The sequence below is a fragment of the Ovis canadensis genome, chromosome 23, assembly GCF_042477335.2.
Source record: "Ovis canadensis isolate MfBH-ARS-UI-01 breed Bighorn chromosome 23, ARS-UI_OviCan_v2, whole genome shotgun sequence".
Lineage (NCBI taxonomy): Eukaryota > Metazoa > Chordata > Mammalia > Artiodactyla > Bovidae > Ovis > Ovis canadensis.
Window position 1 is genome coordinate 59103593 of NC_091267.1, and position 23446 is coordinate 59127038.

General features: G+C 42.8%; 1 protein-coding gene across 5 annotated transcripts; it reads left to right on the forward strand.

Moving 5' to 3' along the window:
* Positions 1 to 330: 330 nt before the first annotated feature.
* On the forward strand, positions 331 to 22900 carry SLC14A1 (solute carrier family 14 member 1 (Kidd blood group)). Of its 5 annotated transcripts, none has more exons than XM_069569058.1 (11): positions 394 to 478; positions 1127 to 1190; positions 2994 to 3205; positions 6355 to 6508; positions 7089 to 7278; positions 8460 to 8588; positions 10245 to 10437; positions 13482 to 13629; positions 13834 to 13968; positions 19196 to 19245; positions 20877 to 22900. In XM_069569058.1, the coding sequence occupies exons 3-11, from the start codon at positions 3059 to 3061 to the stop codon at positions 21048 to 21050; spliced, it is 1320 nt and encodes a 439-aa protein (XP_069425159.1). In that variant the 5' UTR covers positions 394 to 478; positions 1127 to 1190; positions 2994 to 3058; the 3' UTR covers positions 21051 to 22900. The 5 variants fall into 5 exon arrangements, with proteins under 5 accessions (XP_069425163.1, XP_069425159.1, XP_069425162.1 ...); XM_069569061.1 differs by having other exon boundaries at positions 397 to 478; positions 21205 to 22900; XM_069569060.1 differs by having other exon boundaries at positions 397 to 478; positions 3050 to 3205.
* The last annotated feature ends 546 nt before the right edge of the window (positions 22901 to 23446 follow it).

A 23446-nucleotide genomic window follows, 5' to 3' on the forward strand; every position in this document is an offset into this window, starting at 1 on the left:
CTACCCGGGAACTACCACTTAACTCCAAAGTCTGCAGTGCAGCAACCTGTCTCTCTATTTTCAGTTGAAGTGACACTCTATTGATCCTTTTTAGTTACGCGTCTTCCCCAGAACATCCCAGGGTGAGGGTAGGCTCCAGAGGAAACTGCAAGGGGAAGATAACCATGAGCTCGAGCAGGACTGTTGCTGGACGAAGACCTGGGAAGCCCCAGAAACGATGGCAAAGTTGCTGGCACCAAGTCAAGAACAGAGACAGACACACAGAAGGTACAGGACAGGGGGCCCGCTCCTCGGCAGTGCTTTGGACCTGTGCCTGGAGTGGGAGGAGACAGCCAGATGCACAGATATGCAGAGTGGGTCCTGAGTATAAAAGCTTTGGGGCCCTCCCCCAGCACCCTCCTCCTAAGCACCTCCCTTTTAATAGAGCCCAGCGGGGCTTTATCAGCCAGCGCCTTCTGCCGGGGAAGCCAGCTGCTGTGTGAGTACTCCTCTGTGTCTGCTCATTTACAACTGTTCATGGTGGGAGGGCTGTCTCCTTAGACTTCTCTAATTTTTCTCTTTTTAATGGAGATATATGTTTCAGATGATTGGAACTGAGTAAAAGCACAAAATTAGAATTCTGGTAGACTAGCAAACCATTTACCCAAATCACAGGCTTCTTCCTGGATGCTTGAAAGCTGTCTTGGTTCATAGTTTCTGCAGCAGGGCAGACCGGCACCAGAGCTCCGCGTGCAAGAGGGTTTCAGCAAGGAGTCCACTGGAGGTGCTAAAGGACTCTGAGCTCACCGACGGAGCATAGGAGTTTGAGGCTGTGATCTTGAAAGAAGTAAAATTGGAGATCTATCAATACGACTCAAAAAAAAGGTGGGGGGGATTGGGAATGGCCCTTTCCAAGTACAGTTTTCCAAATCACCCTGCATGTACCGTCATGCTGGAGGGAGGACCCTGGAATACTCTTTGGGAGAACGAGTCACACTGCAAGCACAAATTTGGCAACTTCTTTTCAGCTACACTTTCTGCTGTGGAATTTAGATCTCAAGGCTTCAAAGGGAGTGTGTTCCAAGGAGAGAGTGTTTTAAGTGGGAGACAGGATACCTGACAGCATTTTCTTTGTTTCTCATTACAGTTTTAGAGAAGGCTGAGCACTTCCCACAGCTTAGATTCAAAAACTGCCTAACATAACGAGTTCTGTAAGTATCACATAAATGTCAGTGCTGAAGTCTCCTAATGATGATAGAGCATGAATGTCTGTATGCTTTCTTCCATATCTACGTCCAAAACTTTGCATTATTTTTAAAAGTGATACTTGAGGCATAGAAGTTAAAGACTCTCCGAGCTCTCTAATTATACAAATTTCTAATATATGCTGATAGAATGAGTTGTATTTCCTATAAGAAATGTTGTTAAACTGAAATCTTGATATTTCAGAATGATGAGTCCTGCTTTGTGGCACTAAGTGATCTGGGCTATAAAAAGTGCTTTCTGACTTTTATTGTAAGCTCACTGGGTGTAGCTTCTAGAATATTCTCGGGATGTTAGCTTCAACACACACAGGCCTTGTTGTGGATGTCTGTGATACAGGGAATGAGGCTTATTTTGGGGCATGGTGAGATGTTTGTTTATCAGAAGAGTCACTGCTTCTGGCAAGGACATGGGGTGAAACAACCTTTGCTGTTGTTCAACATCCCCCCTCCCCAGGGTTACATCAGGGAGGCCATGAAGACAGGCTGTGTCCACTATGTTACTGAGCCCTAACACCCCCCTTGGGGACATCAGTGTGTATGGTTCCAGCCTGGAGGACAAAGAGCCACCAGGGCTTACCTGTTCCATAAGGCTGATCTGCCGAGTGAACACGGATGGCCCAAATTTTGGACTCCAGTTTTTTCCTCTGTAAAATGAAGGCTTGAACTATATGCTCTCCCAACGTCTTCTCTCTCTTGGCTCTTAGAAAATATTGATGTTGAGCTCAAGGATGTCATTCTCCGAGACATGAGTGATTTTGGTGGTGGGGAAACGTGACAGGGGAATGTGACAGTCTTGCCTGTCTCTTTTCTTTTTCTTTCATTCTTTCTTTTTGTTTTTTAAACTAAATATGAGAGCCCTATTGTTGGGTCTCTTAATGTTGCTCTTTGTCAAAAATATGCATGATGCAACCCACCTGTTTGGTGTTAGCCAGATTGTTTAACCATGGCTAAACATACACACACACACAACTTTTTCCAAAGGCATGTCAGTAAAGTTTTCCACAATTATGGATTTTTCTGAAACACTCTAGCAGAGTGTTAAGTTTTCAGATTTCAAACCAAGCCAATGGAAGAAAGTAATTAAAGAGGAAGAAAAAAATAAATACCAAACATATGACTTTTCTGGAACTTCTAAAGGAGGAATGCTATCCTTGGATATAATGGAAGTTTTTTTTTTTTTAAGGGAAACAAAAAGTTGCCACACCTGCTGAATATAACTATGAATTGTTTATTATTAACAAGGTGATTCTGATTTTTACCAATTCTTATTCAGATAGAAGGAAAATAATGCCATTTAGAAGTCCCTTAGACTGGGCTTTTGCTGCACAAGTGTGGCCAGCATCTTATTACAGAAAATAGAGCCCATACCAGGGCTTCTTCTCACGTTTGTAAAGATCAAGGCTGAAGGAAATCGTGGCTCCATCCTCCGAGATGGAGCCCTAAGAGTTCACCTGAAGTGTTTCAGAGCCTGAAGCACACCACTCCCTCTGGAACAGGCTTCAGACCTGTCAGCTTCCAGCCAGTGGAGAAACACAGCAGTTCAAGATCCATACGTGGGTCTCTATGCGGGATGGCTTGCCAGTTTTTTCTTCTGTTTTAAGCGAAGTAAAAGGAACATTCGGTGTCTGCAGTCAGCTCATCGTCTCTGCTGATGGAGCTCTAGCTGATGGAGAAGTCTGCCTTCTTTGTTGAGGTCTCCTCTCCCCAGGAATCCCCTAAAAGAGCTCTACCCTGCATTTCACATCACAGGCAGGGCACGATTTCTGCTGATTCACGTGTTTTTGCCCTTTGTCGTGTATGGAAAGAAAGGAAGGATGAATGGACGGTCTTTGATTGGCGCTGCTGATGACGCCTATCCTGGTCCTCTTTGGAGGGGCCCTTTTGGAAAAAAAGCTGGTGAGGCAGCGCACAGAGGCTTCCCCTGGCTAAACTTGGCCCTGATCCAGGGGCCGGCAGAACAGGTATGCTACCTTTGTACAGCTTCTGTCTGTGCGATTCTGCTGTGTCTTTTCTGAACCGAGCCTGGGAAGTGGGGTCCTCATGGTCTGCTGAGCGGTGCAGCTTGGGCTGAGCCTGATGCGCAGGGGTCTTGGTCCAGAAACTCACACGACACTCGTCTTGGTTTAGATGTTGGACCTTTGTGCTGCAGAGTTTTGACAACCATGGAAAAGCAAGGGAAAAGTATTCTGGGGATTTTTATTTATCTTGCTGCTATTTTATAGAGTTCATTCCTTATATTTTCTTGTCCTGTCTTTTCAGGTGAAATTTAATGACCTACTTAAATTCGAGAAGTTTGAACTTAGTTCCTGCTTCATCACCTTGTATTGCCTACCCAATTAGGATATGTAGACTTTTAAAGTTCCCTAAAGAAATACAAAGAGTGTAGCATGATTAAATCCTGGGGTGAACCACAACTGTTAAGCTACTGGTTTCTCACGACCAGTTCTCATGCCTGAGTTCTGGAACGAGTAATCAGGGTTCCCAGAGTTCTATAGTGTTCAGTCCAGAATAAATGATTCCCAGGGGAATCAACTCATGAGAAGATCTATCCCTCTATTACATGGTAGCCCTACCACCCACCCCAGTATATGGATACTAGAAAGACAAAGCACAGCAAGTCTTCTGTATGCTGGGCCAAAGATTCAGATCAATGGTTCAATCTTTATCCAACTTTGGGTGGCTGGCCAGGGAACTCTGGCCAGTCAGGTTCTCAATCGTGTCTGGCCAGTTAGAATATCAGGTTTCATATCTGTATCTCCAAAATCTCTGAGGTGATGATGTATTGAAAACCCTCTAAAATAAATAAATAAATGCTGGGAATTTTGAGAACACGAATTTGTCCACCCTGGGATAACCCACGTACCTAGTTGCTTCCGTACTTAATGGAAAACGCCCACTTTCATGTTTTCATTCAGTGCTACCTCTGTAGAGCTGGATCTACCCAGTTACAGAAACGCAAGGCAATTTCTTGTCATTGCCTGGACTGGAGCCTGATGCCTCTCATAGGATGTGCGACTTTGAGAATGGGGTCACGATAGCCAAGGAAAGGGCTTACCAAGCAATATCTTCAGTTACGATGTTTAAAGAGAGATAAATGAAAATAAATGATAGCTATCAGTTAGATTATGAAATAGAACCCAAATTTTTCATAATTTCTTAATAATTCAAAAGGTTTGCGTTGTTTAACTTCGGGCCGGCTGAGCTCCACATAGACTCAGTTTTGGTACCTGTCCTGCAGTTTTCAGTTTAAGAATCTCTCAATGCAAAGGTTCATTGGAAGTCTCACAAATGCTGGTTTCTATCACTATTTTGCCAAACCAAAATGACTTTGGTCTAGAATGCATTGCATGAACAGCTTCTACTTTGTGGAATTGCTGGCCATTTTTTAAAAGTAGGATGGTTATTTGGCAGCGAAATAATACAATTGAGGTACAATTGTGACTCAATAAAAAATGAGTTACGTGGATTTTTGTACTGGGATTAATAGAAGCCAAAACTGAAATCAGAATTGCAAAAAATAAAAACTTTAAAAGTCATACCTTTTATTACCTGTTAATTGGGCCTTAATAGATTTTTGTTGGGTATGGTAAATGGAAGAACAGTGAGACCAAAAATAGGCATGAGAAACCCTTATTCACAGCCTGGTTGCAGGGAGAAGACGAGTTGGTTTAACCGCAAGGGTTTTGGGTATTTCCTTGGTCATGTCTTAGGTGCCTGTGGCTTCAGCATTCCACACTTGTGCCTCCTGGGGTCTGACGGTTTGGGTGTTTCCCTTCTGCACACTGGCCTGGCTGTGCTCTTGGCTTTTCTTGCAGACTCCAAGTGGTTTTGCCATGGTCTTTCTCCCTTTGCCTACGTCTGGGATGACATCACTGGTCCTCTTTAATATCTACCATCAGCACCATGAAACCTTCAGTTTTGTCTACAGGGTACAATATTCTGATGATGCTTATGCTTTGTTATTGCACACTCAACATGAGAAGCGAAGAGTCTTGTAGTGAGCACAAGTCGTGGTCATACTGCTAGTATTTCCCTGAGGCATGCTTACTATAAGTATGCCCTGTACACTCTCACAGTGTACAGTTCTTAAGTTGTAATTCTTTGGTTTTCAACAGCTAGCCCACTTCCACTTTTTCCATTTTCTACATCTTTGTGGAAGATTATTTTGCCAGTCTTTTTTTTTCTAGTTTAGATTTAGTAAATTATATTTTTTAATGATATAGCCCAAATTCTCAATATTTTAGTGAATATACTATATATAATGTATATAATGTATATACTATGTATATAAATGTATAGTCCCATATTTATGTTGATTTGCACATTTCATTTATTTAATGATTTTGCTCATTTAAACACTTAAACACTTAAGTGTTATTTAAACACTTAAATAACAAATTTAAAAAATTAAGAATATATGAAGCAGCTGCCTGATGTGAGGACATAGTCAGGACGTAATCTCTGATTTGGAGAGTGAATATTTCTGTGGCAGGGAAGGGCGCAGTTCTTAGGCTATGTCAACACACACAAACTGTCTTGTAAACATTTCTCCTTTTTCAAACTTTTAAAACAAAGCCTGTTTTTGTGAAATAAAAACTGAAACTAAAATGGCTGCTTGTCTTAGAAAGTAGCTGGTTGGTCTGCATTAGCAAGCATCATTTTGTAACTTGACATCTGGCTCCTTTCATTGGAGCAAAAAGCTTAAGTACTTGATTGTAGCTATTTCTGTATCATTTTCTAACTCATTATGTTGAAATTAACTATTTTTCATTTTTTCCCACTAGACTGAACTCTTTGAGTGTAGGATATAGGTGCTCAGTAAATATTCATTGAGCTAGAAGCTGAACCTTATGAAATTAAAGGCCAGAACCTTCTCATGGTGACATTAAAACCAGTGATGACAAAAGTAGTCCGGGGCTTGGGTTTTGACAATAATCTTCCTGACAATATTTCAAGAGGAAAATGGTGCTTTCTTAGTTCCGTGGGATTGTCATGGTCCAGACGAAGTGCCTTCCAACTCATCCTGTGTGGCTGCTGTGGTCAGGCCTCACACTGGCCAGTCCAAAGGGTTCTACATTAAGATGTTCATGAGCTCCATTCTTCCCTCAAGGAGCCAGAAGAGACATCCATGGATGACAACCCCACTGCAGTTAAACTGGACCAGGGTGGAAATCAGGCTCCACAAGGTCAAGGCAGAAGACGCCTCCCCAAGGCACTTGGCTATATCACTGGTGACATGAAAGAATTTGCCAACTGGCTTAAAGGTATCTACGCCACCTTGGAGAAGTAGCATTGGTGGAAATGGTTTGCTGGTTCTTCTGCTCAAATCTTTATTTATACTCCCCTATCTTCCATCATTTTTCTTTCCATTTTTAAAAACTTTTTATCTTCTAACCTGAGAACTTCTTCCATTTTTTTTCTTTCTAATGGAGACAGTGGTCCTGTTCATGTCAGAGGAAGACATCTAGTTCCACCTTGAAATTTTCGTGCTTAAAAACTGAAATTTTACTCTTGGTAATTCTTCCTTTTGCTTAAGGGTATAAACTTCTAAGCACACTAAATAAATCCATTCAATGCTTTCTGGTACTGGAGTTCTAGTATGGGCATTGTGGACTGAGCAGAAAGAGGATCTGGGTGTCACTAAAGCAGATCTGGATAATTTCAGGGATCTTGGGGTCACTAAAGGGGAAAGAGTTCAGAGAAAAAGTTTCAAGGAATATCCAAAGTTAGCCTCACCTTGTTCAGAGGGGATTTTGCTCAGGGTAGGCTTGGGAAGGAGACTCGGGATGGTGAGCCCCATTTGCCCCACCATTTCCTTAGCTCTGCCCATCTCATCTCTTCCAGACAAACCCCAGGCTCTCCAGTTCGTTGACTGGGTTCTTCGGGGGATATCTCAAGTGGTGTTTGTCAGCAACCCCATCAGTGGAATCCTGATTCTGGTGGGACTCCTGGTCCAGAATCCCTGGTGTGCTCTCAATGGCTGTGTGGGAACAGTGGTCTCCACCCTGACGGCCCTGTTACTCAATCAGGACAGGTAGGAATGTCCCTCCAAGCCTCTGCTTCTTGCTTGAGAACACAGGAGCCAACCAGTGACTCTGGGCAATAGTGATAAAGCTCCACCCTCCCTGGAGAATCAACCTTTATTCCACAGAATGCTTTATATTTGCCTTTAGTCATCAGTCAGGAAATCATTTATAGCCTCTTATTCAGAGTATCCGAATAAGCAGCCAGATCCTTTTGGCAATACATGGGACCAGAACTAAGCTATAAGTAATTCTTGTAAATAATAACTAAGCTATAAGACCCTACAGTCCAAGGGGGTCTACTTTAATGATCGATCAATTATTTATCATCAGCATTTTATTTGGGCAAAAAAATGCATATGAATTCAGGAAAAGTTTTAGTGGCTTAATAATTCCACTAATCCCATTATATCTTAGTTCCATGCTTAGTTTAGCAAATTCATTCTTCCTGGACAGTGAAAAGGTTAATTCAGCTTCCAGAGAGATAAATTTTAGTCCCCAGTTGTGAAAAGGTACCATTTTGGCCAAGAGTAGAAACTTAATCCATAGGACAACATTTGGAAGTGAGGTTAAATACTGGGAAGAAAGGGACCCAAGAAAAAAAACTAGGCGCTAAAGATGCATATAGTTGAATGGAATAATTTGCCAAGTAAAAGGGATTGTTTTTCTTTGTAATAATTTGGAAATGTATATCTGGAAACAACAAAGTGGAAGAAGATGAAAATATATTCTAAGCTGGAAGACTTGTGTTGATAAAATCAAAGACACTGTGGAACTGAATTTACATTTCAAGAATCTTACACCTCTCAGCAAGGAAACCAGACTTAGGGAAGAGTTTCAAATAAAAGCTCTATTCAAGTCAGAGACCCTAATGATTCAAAAGAAATGATAAATTTTGGAAGGAAAGGCTGGAAGGAAACCGGCTGTGTTGGCTTGCTGATTCCTTCTCTCCGCTCCTTAGCTATGCTGCCTCTGTAGGCGTTGTTCTATTTGCACATTTGTATTTTACCCACGTGTATTTTACTGTTGCATGCTTTTATTAGTATTCGGTTTCTAGAGACTTTGCAATAAAACCCTAAATATAATCTCTTTTTCAAATGTAAATATTACCTGGAAGTTACAAGTGATATTCATGGGCACGTTCAGCCAACATCCACCCGGGAGGTGTCCAAGCTGTGCCTCTTGCCCACAGGTCCGCCATCACAGCAGGGCTCCAGGGCTACAACGCCACCCTGGTGGGGATCCTCATGGCGATCTATTCAGACAAGGGAAATTATTTCTGGTGGCTGTTATTCCCTGTATCTGCTATGTCCATGACTTGGTAAGTTGTACCTGGTTTTCAAAATGCCTTTTTGAAAAAAAAAAAAAACGTATAAGGGGCAGGAGTGGGTTGGGGGGAGTTATACTTAGTGAGCACGGGGTTTCTGTTTTGTAAGATGAGAAATATTCTGTGAACAGATGGTGGTGATGGCTGTATAACAGTATAAACATACTTCATACCACTAAACTGAACGCCTTAAAATGGTTTAAGTGGTAAATTTTATGTATAATAAGGCAATTTCTAGAAAACTATCTTTCTTACTTAGATTCAGGATATATCTATTGGAAACAGGAAGCGTTCAAACATACTGATGCATGCGGCTTCCCCTCACACCTCATCGCCCCACCTCCTACAGCAACATTCTGATGTAATTGGTTTGGGGAGTTTCCAGGACACTGGGAGTTTTGAAGGCTCTTGGAGGATTCTAAAGTACAACCAAAGTTGAGAACCACTCCCCACCATCAGGAGTCCTCAAACACGCACACTATCAGGACCACCTACAGGGCCAGTTAAAACATGGACTACTGCTCCCTCCCTGAGGCTTCCTGATTCAGTTTATCTGGGATGGGGCCTGAGAATCTGGATCTCAGCAAGTTCCCAGGTGGTGCTGATGTGGCTGATCCAGGGACCACACTCAGAACCACCGTCCCTACATAACTCCCCTTACCCATCTGCCCCTGTCCCCCTCAAAACAATTATTTACTAAATTCAATGCTTTTTTTAACTCTAAGTCCTTCAAACTAGTTTCTATATTGACACTGTCTTAAATCATTTTTTTAAGCAAGCATTTCCTTCTTACTATCATATATTCAAAATATAAAATGCTAGCATCCACACACACGAGACATGTGGCTACATAGACACAGCCAACCGTGGACAGTGTGCCCACCCTGGCTGCAGCCACAGGTGCGTGCAGGAGAACCAACTGGCACAGCCAGCCTCCTCAGGAGAAACTTCCCACCTGTTCCGAAGACCAGGCTCAAGGACCAGAGGTGTCACTGCACAGGGTCACCCACTCCCTCTCCCCTGAGTTCAGGAAACCTGGGGTTCTAACTTCAAAGCGATGGCTCCTTGTTTGAGTCCACAAGTGAGGGAACAAAAAGGGCCCAGAGACCATCTAATCCAATATCCCAGTTTACAGGCAAGGAACCTGAGGTACCTCCTTGCCCAAGGTCACAGTTCAACTGCTCAAGGACTTAAACCTCTGCCCTCCTGAGTTTACAGTCTTCTTCCTCGAGTACTAAGTTGAAGACTGAGGCTGCATCTGGTGGGGAGGGAAGGGCATGTGGTCAAGTAGTTTATACAGGGGCTTTAACTGCTTAGACAATATTTTTTTCATCTGTCTTAAATACTTCAAAACTATTTTTAAACCTAGATTTATAACTCATTGTGAGCAACCCCATAGCATGATTTTCCACAAGCGAAATAAGCTGAGAGTTGACTTTTTACTTTACATAAGAATTATTCAGTGACAGGATTTATTCCAGGTGTGTTTGGGTTTGAGTTTTTTTTTCCCCTGTCAAAATTTTGCCAACACAACACTTTAGGAACATGTTAGCTAATGAAAAAAAAGCCCCTCTATAGTATAGATATTCAGTTTATCATTGTGGCTTGTCACATGCATACTCTTCCATTCTATTCTGTTGTTGTTTTTAGTCCAATTTTCTCAAGTGCATTGAACTCCGTGTTGAGCAAATGGGACCTCCCTGTCTTCACTCTGCCCTTCAATATGGCCTTGTCAATGTACCTTTCTGCCACGGGACACTTCAATCCATTTTTCCCAAGTACCTTGGTCACACCTGTCACCTCAGTTCCCAACGTCACCTGGCCTGACCTCAGTGCCCTGCAGGTAAGATACACTGTCTTCTTATGTCCCGTGCCCACCTCCCCTGGGCTCTGGAAGACACTTCCTGGTTAATTGTTGGTGGACATCAGACCTTGCAGAGACTCAGCTCTGGAGCAGCCTTGCACTTTCTCTCGCCATCTAAGAGCTTATTCATTCTACTCCAAATCTTTGTATTCTAAGGGACTTTTTCAAAGGACTACATGGTCAAAACTAACTTTTCCTCCTTTTTTCCTAACACCTGCAGTGCTAACTCCAGAGTGTAGTTCCACTGGAATCCTGTCACATTGTTTCAAACTTTGCCCTTATTTTGGAGGGGCGGGTATCTGATGGGGGCCAGCCCTTGAAGCAGGGGCCTGCAGCCTGAGGTTCTGTCCTCCCTGACCTACCTTCCCCAATCAAAAGAACTGGTTGCTCACTGTCAGATCCCATCAGAGAACCTCTATTTTGCTTTTCCTTATGGTGGATCTCCTAAAATGTGTACAGTAATTCAGATTTCTTGAGCTTTAGGGGTATCAGAATCATTGTTTTTTAAATGTTAATACAAGTTCCATCTCAGACTCCCTAAATCATAATCATTGGGGTGGAGTCTAGGAATCTGTTTTAACAAGTTCCCCAAATAGTGATGTGGGCCAGAGTTTGAGAACCACTCTCCTAGGATGTATGCTGTGTTCAGTTCAGTTCAGTTCAGTCGCTCAGTCGTGTCCAACTCTTTGTGACCCCATGAATCGCAACACACCAGGCCTCCCTGTCCATCATCATCTCCCGGAGTTCACTCAGAGTCGCATCCATCGAGTCAGTGATGCCATCCAGCCATCTCATCCTCTGTCGTCCCTTTCTCCTCCTGCCCCCAATCCCTCCCAGCATCAGAGTCTTTTCCAATGAGTCAACTCTTCACATGAAGTGGCCAAAGTACTGGAGTTTCAGCTTTAACGTCATTCCCTCCAAAGAAATCCCAGGGCCGCTCTCCTTCAGAATGGACTGGTTGGATCTCCTTGCAGTCCAAGGGACTCTCAAGAGTCTTCTCCAACACCACAGTTCAAAAGCATCAGTTCTTCGGCGCTCAGCTTTCTTCACAGTCCAACTCTCACATCCATACATGACTACTGGAAAAACCATAGCCTTAAGTAGACGGACCTTAGTCGGCAAAGTAATGTCTCTGCTTTTGAATATGCTGTCTACGTTGGTCATAACTTTTCTTCCAAGGAGTAAGTGTCTTTTAATTTCATGGCTGCAGTCACCATCTGCAGTGATTTTGGAGTCCCCCAAAATAAAGTCTGACACTCTTTCCACTGTCTCCCCATCTATTTCCCATGAAGTGATGGGACCAGATGCCATGATATTCGTTTTCTGAATGTTGAGTTTTAAGCCCACATTTTCACTCTCCTCTTTCACTTTCATCAAGAGGCTTTTTAGTTCCTCTTCACTTTCTGCCATTAGGGTGGTGTCATCTGCATATCTGAGGTTATTGATATTTCTCCCGCAATCTTGATTCCAGCTTGTGTTTCTTCCAGTCCAGCGTTTCTCATGATGTACTCTGCATAGAAGTTAAATAAGCAGGGTGACAATATACAGCCTTGACGTACTCCTTTTCCTATTTGGAACCAGTCTGTTGTTCCATGTCCAGTTCTAACTGTTGCTTCCTGACCTGCATACAAATTTCTCAAGAGGCAGGACATGTGGTCTGGTATTCCCATTTCTTTCATAATTTTCCACAGTTTATTGTGATCCACACAGTCAAAGGCTTCGGCTGTGTATCTCACTATAAATATGTATAGGGATAGCACTATTTTTTAAAAGCCTGGTTGACCCAAATCAAATTCCAGCTCTTTGTATTGGTGTTTATTTAATAAATTTGTCTAAGTTTTCTCAAGTATTAAAAAATAAAGAAAACACTTGAAATCAGAAGAAGACCAACCTTACAGTTTTTAAGTGTCAAGAGACTGTCTTTCCTGCTATCAGGTTATCAAACCCCTTTGCTGTCCTCTTTGCTGGGCAGTCAAAGCGTGAGGAGTTCAAATAGCGTTTTCTTTAACTTTTGTACAGAAAATGAATGGCAATATTTGGAAATAATTCAGAAGGAAAATAAAAAATTTATCAGGATTTCCCATGAAAAAAATAGCATTAGTTGAACTATCTAAAACTGCCCAATACAGAAGCTATTAACCCTACATAGCTATTTTAATTTAAACCATTTGTTAGCTTGAATCAAACCTTGTGCCTTCTTCCTAAGAACTCCCATTCTGTGAACACATTATCTGAGTTCAGAACTCAGCCAGAAAGCTATAATTAGGACATTTAAATATATTTTTGTGTTCTAACAACTAACAGTTGTTGATAACTGGAACAAGCTATCTTGGTTTAAATTAATATGTGCTTTAAAAAAAAAGATAAAAAATAAATTAAAAGAATTTTAATTAATTTTAAGATAAAATTATAAATAAATTTTAAAAAATAAAACATTTGATTTAATTAATGAATGTTCTCACTAGCAACAGAAATGTAAATATGGTCCTGATTCATGAACCTGCCAGTAATTGCTTCTGAGCTGTTGATAAGATAATCTGACTTTGGGTCTCTGACCATAGCACTAAAAGCTGAATTGCAAGGGAGTAATAATACTTCTATTGACCATTGAGATGCATTGATGTATTGGCCTCAGAATTGATGGAGAGTTGAGAATAGAAGTGTAAGAGGTGGTCTCTACCGTCCTCGCTGGGAGGTGTGGCTGATCCTCATAGTGGGGAGCAGGGACACTACATGGGGAGCTTATCAGCGACCAAAACCAGGTGTCAGTGTGGGCCACAGAGCCAGCGAGCGAAGGGATCTGGAGGAGGGCCCAGCATGCAGCAGGGAGGGCTGCTGGATCTCTGGGGATAAAGCGACTGAGACTTTTCTGTAGAGCAAGAGAGAATTACAAATGTTAGTAACTCAGATCTTGAAAGATAAGATATGCTAAATCCAAAATGTCATTGCTCTGTGTTTGTGGGTGTCCTATGGGTTTCTGTCCAGTCGTTTTAATGGCCGTGTTTTCTAAATCGTTTCCGCAGTTGCTGAAGTCCCTGCCTGTGGGTGTGGGTCAGATATATGGCTGCGATAATCCGTGGGCAGGGGGCATCTTCCTAGGCGCCATCCTCCTCTCCTCCCCACTCATGTGCCTGCACGCTGCGATTGGGTCCTTGCTGGGGATAATAGCAGGTGAGTGTCACACTTGCTCCCAGATACTGAGCACTGCCTCCGCCCCACTACTGTCTCAGGCATCTTCTACATTCCAGACCTTTCTTGAAGGTCTGCTTCCAAGGGACCAATGGGAGTTCTCGGATGCCTTCCCCATCTCCAGGCTCCTTCCAGAACACCCTGCCTTTAGTCCAAAGCTCTGACCCCTCCTTTCTTCCCTAACAGGACTCAGTCTTTCAGCTCCATTTGAGAACATCTACGCTGGACTCTGGGGTTTCAACAGCTCTCTAGCTTGCATTGCAATTGGAGGAATGTTCATGGCACTCACCTGGCAAACCCACCTCCTGGCTCTTGCCTGTGGTGAGTATTCCCTGAACTCGGGGAAAGCTGCTCGTGACTATGGTATCAAAATCCAGGTCAAACAATAAGAAAGGACTGTGTGAGGAACTAGAGCTGGAGTTCTAGTTTGAACCCCTGATACCTGCTAAGTGTGTGACCAGGGCAATGGGCCTCCCCTCTCAGGGAGACCCGGGTCTGCTCTGCCTACCTCATTGCTCATGTTGAAGACTGGAGAGCCTGCTGGGTCATATTAACCATTTTACAATGTGTATTTGGTGGGGATACAAACAACTTGTCCTGTGTTCTTCATACTAATTGACCCAAGAAACTGAAAGGAAACAAGCTAAATATAGTCAGTTCTCCTGGTAAGTCTGGTGGTATTAATGGGCCCTTAGAGAATCACATTAATATGGCTGCTCTCAAACTGGAGCAAACATCAGAATCTCTTGGAAGCCTTGTTAAAATCCAGATTTCTGGGGCCCAGCCCCAGTCCCAGACTCATTGTCAGTTAGAGCCGGCCAGGGAGGCAAGGGAGGAGCTTGCATTTTTAACAGGGTGCCAGGTGGTGCTGATGCTATTCCTCTGGGGACCACATTTTGAGACCTGTAATATTAATCCTTTCTGATCTCCAGGCCAGACTCAGCCTGTCAGAGCTAGAAGGGTTCTGGCAAGCTCCACAGCATCCTTCTCGTTTTACTGTTGGAGTTCTAAGAGCAGAGAAAGTGATGCACTATAAGGCATCCATTAGGGGTAGATGTAAACGCAGAGTCCATACTTGCTAACAACTTCCAGAGTTACTCCCACTACACTACTCTCCCTTCCTTCAGTACCATTCAAGCCCTTAGGTAAAAACAGACCTCAAGTGCTTCAGATTTGAAAAGCTAACACATTTCCCAGACCATTGCAAGGGTGGGCTTATTCACCCATAGCTTCCAGCATCCCTAATTCAACACAAGTTAAAAGTATGTAAGATAATATGCCAGAATGAAAGGAATGATCCTTCCTGGGAGACAAAGGGATGGAAGGATACTGGAACAGGCAAGAATTTCTGTAATCTCATGGAAATATTTGCCAAGATTCAGTTTATCACCAAACTAATCAATCATTAGTTGGACAATTTATCACCGTGAATGATGATTTATCATCATTAATCCAATAATGGCTGGATTTACCACCATTAATCAATCCAGCCATTATTAACATGGTGGGCGACATGTCAGGCAAGATTTGGAGTGAGTTCTTGCATTGGGCAGGATGTGGGATAGGACCAAGGATCTCTAAGGCTTTATTCAATTTTGATTATCTGATGCTGTAGCAAGATTAACAGAACTCAGATGCTCTGGAGTTGCCATTCACGTGTTATTTTGTCGATTTCTTTATAGTTACATAACTGTTTCACCTACTAGCCATGTCAAAACCTTTTGCTCACTTACTTGTTTACAAGCTCAGGGCAAAGGAGAAAAGTAGAGACAGATTATGTGGCCTCCTGAGCTCACCTGGGGTAAACTCTTTTATTCCAAGATGGGTCTGAGGTTTCAAACCGTTCCCTCAGGTGCAAACCATTATTTTTTCTCTATTGGTAGTAGTAGAAAATATGTACTAAGCATTCGTAGTACAATCCAGACAGTACTAGGAGGAGCTAGGGGTTCAGAAGCTTGAGATCCTAGCTGGCTCCTGTGTACAGAGAGCAGAAGCCAGGCAAGGAAGAGAGAGAAGCCCGTGGGGACCACAGGATGCAGAACCAAGAGACTCACAGGCCAGGAGTCCCTGGGGGAAACTACAATTCAGAATCATCCAAAAGCACCTTCTAGAAAGCGTGGCTTTTCTGTAAGTCCTAAAAAGTAAGAGGAGGAATTCCAGCTGTTGCAGAGCATGGTCTGGGCCGGTGTATGGACAGCCTGAGCACATCCTTAAAGATCAAGCAAAAACTGTCTTGGTCACAGAAGCTGCTGATAAGGTCTGCTGCTGCTGCTGCTAAGTCACTTCAGTCGTGTCCGACTCTGTGCAACCACATAGACGGCAGCCCACCAGGCTCCCCTGTCCCTGGGATTATCCAGGCAAGAACACGGGAGTGCTTGCCATTTCCTTCTCCAATGCATGAAAGTGAAAAGTGGAAGTGAAGTCGCTCAGTCTCCAACCCTCAGCGACCCCATGGACCGCAGCCTTCCAGGCTCCTCCGTCCATGGGATTTTCCAGGCAAGAGTACTGGAGTGGGGGTGCCATTGCCTTCTCTGCTGATAAGGTCTATGAAGGTCTTTTCACAGATCATGGAAAAGGAGAAGACAAAGATGTTTACAAATGTGTTTCCCAAAGCTGAGATATTGTCATTATTTTCTCTCTGTAATTTTATGGTAGTATAGGACTGTTGTATAAAACAAACAAAACTTCAATCAATACAGAAGAGTATAAAGCAGGTGAAAACACTTCATCCTACTCCCTAGATAGAAATTTCCTGCCTCTTTCTTATAAGGACCTCATGATTACATTGGACCTACTTGGCTAAGGATAATCCCCTATCTCAAAATCTTTAACTTAATCATAGCCGCAAAGTCCCTTTTGCCATGTAAGGTAACATATCACAAGTTCTGGGGATCAGGACGTAGACATCTTTGAGGGCCTTTATTTTATCTATTATACCTACCTTCCTTTGGATAGATCCAGATTTTCTTTATTAGTACAGTGGTTAAGTCAGTATAGAATTAGTTAAGAGCCCAGACACTGGTACCAAAATCCTAGCTCCCCTTATTTTCAGTAGATGCCAAATGCACCCCACAGAGGCCATATGAATTTGCCGTGCCACTGACAGTGTGTGGGAGTGCTGTTCCATCCACATGGGGCACAGTCATCAGTCTTTTTTATCTTTGGACATAAACTTTTGAGACAGACCTCCAGTCCCTCTTGTAAAGCAGATCTCACAGTAAAATACACAGCAAGTTTCTGCCTGCCCATATCACCAAACAAAAGATCAAGCTTGTCAGCCAAGGTAAATAAATAAAGACATTTATTATAGAGCTCCTCTTTTATTAACTCCTGTGGCTTTATCAGGAAGCAGACATGGGAGTCTCTGATAGAAGCCTGGTATATCTGCCTTTCCTGTGCCCCTAAGTCAGAAATTGCACAGCCAGAGAACTCCTCAATTTTGTTATTTTATCACTGCAAACTGTAAACACACTTTGGATCTCTTCTTACAGGTTGTGTTTTCGTAGTAGGACTTTCATATGAAGGTCTGTGGGGAGGGATGTTGTCTATGAAGAACTGGGATTCAGTCTTCCCTTCGACTGAGGGAAGCAGAGGGCCCTTTCTCTCCCTCAGCTACTCAACACACTGTTAGGGGCATCACCTCCAAATCATGATGTCCAGAGCTTCACCGCTACTGTAAGGCTTTCCCAGCCCAATTCAGCTCATCTTAATGATGGGCAACAACTATTAGCTAGTCTGATACTCTTACTATAGAAAGAAAAGCAACATGGAATTGAAAGAACATATCAGTATGAGACTTGAGCACCAAAAGGGTGCTAATAGATATTAAGCTACTGTGCTCCTAGGAGAGAAATGCAGTAAGGACTCATGTGCCCAGGGGAGTGTCATAAAAGAGCCGGTGCTCAGGAGAGCAGGGACAGGGTGTCTCCATACTTAGCCAATGGCTAGTGAATATTTCCTGAATGAATGAATGAACTAGATGGGGAGGGTGGGGATGAAATTATCTAAGCCAAGCAGAGAAAATCTTCCAACCCCTTCTGCTCAGAGTAGTACTTCCTTCCTATGATGACAGAGATGAGTTTAAAGCTGCTGCTTGTGAAAATACATAATTTCATTTAAGAGTCATCTTTGGCCACCTCATACAAAGAGTTGCCTCATTGGAAAAGACTCTGATGCTGGGAGGGATTGGGGGCAGGAGGAGAAGGGGACGACAGAGGATGAGATGGCTCGATGGTATCACCAACTCTATGGACATGAGTCTGAGTGAACTCTGGGAGTTGGTGATGGACAGGGAGGCCTGGCGTGCTGCGATTCATGGGGTCGCAAAGGGTCGGACATGACTGAGTGACTGAACTGAACTGAACTGAACTGAACTCCCTGTAAAGAACCTCTTCCAGCTGCCTTTTTACAGACAATGAAACTAGATTCCTAGTTCAGTGACTTGTTGTCCAACAAACAAAATGGCAGAGCTGGGATTTGAAGCCCAGACCTTTTCCAAAGATGAGCCTTTCCTGTTAGCATGAGACAATTCATATGTGAAAGAACTAGGTATAACATTGAACAAAAAATACCAGGATAAAAAGATAAAATATCAATGAAAGGATGGAAATCTATAGTAAAGTAAGAGATCATAGAGTCTCTCCCACTACCCCACCCAACTCCCCAAAGTGGCAGATGTGTTTCTTGATGGACATGAGGACCATATGGTGAGTGTTGGTGGCCCAGTGGGCCATGTGGCCATTATAAGAAGGTCATTCTTCAGGCAGTCTCTGTGAACCCTATGGGCTTCCCTGAGTCTCCTTGGGCCCAAGAATTGAGAGTTAGCTAGCTGAGCTCTTTGTTTCTGTTATTTTACATTGAAGGTCATACATATCCTCAAACTACCTACTCTTAAAAATTCATGCTCAAAGTAAATAAAAACACAGGATGTTAACTCATTGACATGTATGCCGACCTTAATGGTTTTAGGGAAAATGTTAATACAAAGAGGAATCCTAGGTCTGTGTTCAGTTTCTGCTGATTTCTTCTAAATACATATCCCATGTTTTTTTTTAAACTGTGATTTCTAACCATTGATCTGAGAATCTCAGATGCTGTGAGATTGTATGTTACCTCAAGGAACATTCATAAGTTCCATTTTAATTATGCTTGGGTAAAATAATGGGGAAATGTATTTACTGTGGAAGGCCTTTTCCTTAAGTATTATATTAGCAATAACAGCAAAAAAAATAATACCACAGAAGAGCTACCTTTCTTGAGTACTTACTGTGTACTAAGCCCAAGGATTACCCTCTTTCACCCTCACATCAACTCTTGAGAGCGAGATTTCCATTACCCCCTTGTACAGGTGAGGAAACGGGGGCTTTGAGTGGAGGCTCCAAGTTCCTAAGGGGTAGAACCTGGATGCAAACCCAGAGCTGCTGACTCTAAGCTCAGACTTGTAACCAGGGTGCTGGGCTCACTGGTGAAACGCGCAAGTTTACATTCCAGGGATTTATATTGAAAGGAGTCCAAGCGCTCTCTCTTTCCCTTTTTTTTTTTCTCCTAGCCCTGTTCACTGCCTACCTGGGAGCCAGCATGTCACACGTGATGGCTGTGGTAAGTTTGCTCTAATCTCACTTTCTCATCAGCCTGATTGGTCAGTTTTCAATGATACAGAAACCCTCCTGAAGTCCACCTCAATGGTGTCCCAGGGCAGGATGCTTGATGGATAATCACTGTAGTCCACCTTCTGGACCCACCTGTCTTCATTCCCCCTCCAGCATCACAGTAAACCTTAGCCCAAACTATAATCGCCAGGCTTGCTAAAAATATCAGATGGTTTGTCTTAAAGAAGTGAAACTTAGTGTGTATATTATCAAGTCCATACTTTAACTCTGAGTGTCAAGAAGTTGACTTTAGAATATCTTTTACTTAAACAGAAACCTGGGACTATGTAGAGGTTGAGAAATCAGAAAAGGAAGGAAAAGGATAGTTGGCTAAAGATCCAGATTTCTTTTTAATTAAGCCAAGACTTTTTCATACCCTTAGTCTTTTTTAAAAAAAAATGCCCAGTCGGTCATCAGTAAGACTTTTTCAGACTCCTGTCCTAAATTATTTAATAAGCAAAATCATCGCCTATTAAGTGCCTCTGGCCACTTCTCCTTCCTTTTCAGTAGTGTCCAGCCCTTTGACTTTCTCCTTCCCCTCCCCTGAGGAGCCCAGTACCCCCGGCTGCTCTGGGCCCGCCCCCTCAGTTCTCTTCCTCACCCACCACTGCAGGTGATACCAGGCCAGTTCCTGCTAACCCCATCCATATGGACGTGGTCATGGCTGCCAGCGGGGCAGGGCCGCATCTAGTCCTCTTCACAGCAACACAGAGGGCAGCTGACCTGGGAGGGTCCTTCTGGAGACACAGTTACCTTTATGGTGGAATGTCAAAGCCCTGTTACAGGCATGATGGGATACCTTAGAGCTTGGGGGGCCCTTCACACCCCAATAAAGGTTCACAGACCTTGGCCTGTGAGCCAGAATTGGGCAGGCTACAGAACGGAGTCAGCTAGGGAGACTGTGAAAAATCCTGATCCTCGGGCCCTGTACCTTGGCATTTCTGGTAGAGTAGATCTTATATGATGCTTGGTTATCTGTGTCTTTTTTAAACTCTTCCAGAGGATTCTGACATGTAGTCGAGTTTGGGTACCATCACACCTGGGTTGGGGGGGTGAATTCTACAGGGCCAAACTTAATCAAGTACATGGTGTATGCTCAGAATTGCTTGAGTTGTCATGGACGCACAGAAAGAGGAGTCTAGAGTCTGTTTGAGAGATGAAACAAAAAGAAGTAAAGCAAATAGAGTCCAAGACCTAGTCTGGGCAGAGGCCAAGGGGAGAGAGAGCTGAACTCATCAAAGACAGCCTCATGGACGTGATGAGTGCTCAGGAGCTATTGGTGGTTGCTAAGTATCATCTCTAGAGGCTAAGTATCGTCTTTGCACATCCGCTGTAGGAAGTCTGACTGTGTAAGAGGGAGGGCAGGGCACGCGTCATCCCTAAGGAGTGCATGCTGACATTTTAGGAGCCGAATGTCCTGAGATCTTAAACTCAGTCTCCACGGGGACAAGCAGAGTCCAGAGTCGCGCCTCCGGAGAGTTATCTCCTGAGCTGAATGACAGTGGTGTAAAGCCTGTGCTTTGTGCAAGTTAGCTTTCCAACAGGATCTTAAAGAAACGTGTGGCTTGTCTCTTTGTCCAGGTCGGATTGCCATCTTGTACCTGGCCCTTCTGTTTAGCCACCCTACTGTTCCTCCTGCTGACCACAAAAAACCCCAACATCTACAAGATGCCCATCAGTAAAGTCACTTATCCTGAAGAAAACCGCATCTTCTACCTACAGTCCACGAAAAGGACGGTTCAAGGCCCTTTGTGAATGCAACCCCCGTCCACAGCCGTGGCCACAAGCCATTTCTGACGAGCTGCCCCAGTTGACTTCCAGAGCTTCAAAACTGTTGTTTTTACTAGTAACAAATTTCATACTAAACCATCAGTGATCCATTCTTATGCTCACTTTGTATCTCCTTCAGACTCCAGAACATCCCTAAACAAGTGACAAGACACACCAAGGTGATGTCCTCTGGCTGTGGAATTTTAAACCCTAGTGGGACACTGGCGCTAAGACTGTACTATATTTATAGAGTCAGAATGTTCCAACAGAAAGAGGAAGACCAAAGCTAATTATTGATATTTATTGATATTCTTGGTGTTGGATTGTACATGTTAACAGTATTAATTAAAAATTAATCTCTATAAAACCAATCTCTTACAATCTCTATAAGCCTTAAGTGAATGGAATTCACAGTCACAAAATCAAAGTCAGCCTAGAATTTGCAGATAAGCCATTGGGCATATTTAAAATCAGTGCAAGTTACTCATTATAGCTGTGGTCAACATCACAGAGCCCATCACTGAGCTCCTTCCCCAGTTCCTCAACAGAACGGCCTTCACGCTGTCCGCTGCGTGTGACATTCTCTTACAGGAGATGGTGGGTTTGTTTCAGGCTGGCAGAGCTACAGGAGGGAGAATGGGATCCCGTCCATCAAAATTATTCTGTATTGTCACTTTTCTTGGTTATTGCAAAGGATTTTTTTAGGTAGCTTATTATCTTTTTATTGTGAGAACGGATTTGTTTTCAGTGAGGTGAAATAAGAGAAGTTCCTGGCTTTATCAGAAAGAAAAGTTAAATTTTTCTAAAATATTCAGCATAGCTATTTTCACTTTATTCCCTCAATTGATTCTGTAAAGGCCACAAAAACAGGAGATCAAATATCAAATCATCAACATCCAAGGGCCCTTTAAAGCCACATTTTTCAATTCATCTAAGGATGTCATGTATTACAAAGCCTGAAAGTTACTGTCAGATTGCTTCTGAGTGCTTAGAAGTTGCTTAATTCTTACTTTTAAAAAAACTCACTATTTTCTAAACACTTAACAATATTCTCACTCAAAAACCAATGGTATATGAACCACCAAAAAGAAATATGGATAAAGAAGTCTCCAGTTTTGCTTTGTTTGTGTAAGCTATCAGTCCTGGAAAGGTTCTATAACCGAACATGCTGAATACAGCAGTGGGAAGCTTCAGAATTTTAGAGGATTGGAAAGCGAAATTGGAATCCTAAAGGTTTTTTCTTCTTTGAGTTTGAAGTAGTCAGTGCAAACTATAGGAACAAAAGGGAAGCAAACCCACAATTATTTTAGGGAAAAGTTCACCTCTTCATTTTCTCAGGAAAACACTGTTTCAATTTAGAAACCCTGTGACCTTCTGAAACCATGACTTTGCAACTGTCATAGAGTCATGTATATTTCTGTGAAAAAACTAAAATTTCAGTGTTTGAAAAATCTCTTTTGTTAGGGAATTTGAGAAATAAGAGTTCAGAGGGGACAGACAAAAAAGCAAGCCTAGACCAAAGATCACCAGCCCTGGAGACCCTGGGCGTGGCTAAGTGAACCAGAGCCTCTTCGTGTCTCCATGTTCACACGGAAGCCCTCGCGGGCTGACTCTCTTCCCATGCCCTCACACAGACTTGCAAACAGGAACAGTTTCAAACCTTGTAAGTTGTCTAAATAGTATTCATTTTCTCAAGCTATTTTTGTTACTAAGTATTATCCTAATGATTTTAGCAAATATTTTATTGATTTTCTTAGGGGGCATTTGTATTCTTTTCTATTGCCTGTATAATAAATTTCTACATAAGAATATGAATAAATTATACTCACAGCTCAGTTTTGTGTAAATTTTGTTTCAGTCATATGTCTTTTATAGCTATTGTACATATTAACAATCACGTGCATAGGTATGTATGTATTAATACTCGAATCCTTCTTCCTTTCTTTATACTTCATAATAACACCAGATGCAGAGTTGAGAAAACCATGTTCAATTTCTGATTTATGAGCTCTTCTCCCTCAATATCCCCTCAACTACCCATTGGTCTCCTTACTCAAGAATTAGAATGCATTCTTGAGAACAGTCACAGATGTTCAGGGCACGCTCTTAACACTTTGAGAAGAAGATCCTGGGAGCTGACAGGCCCTGGGCACCCATCAGGACAGACCATGGGCCATGACCTGCCTCAGGGGTCAGTGTTCCAGGATAAACTACTGTTCAGAATGTGTTTTCCTCTGAGGATAAATGCCAGTGTTTGTCTCTGCCTCCTTTCACCCAAGCTTAGCATGCGTGAAAGAAAACAGGGTAAAAATGGAAATTCAGTCCAACCAGTTTCAAACGTTGCCCAAACAGGAAACAAAAGGAGGCTACAGTGGGCTGGT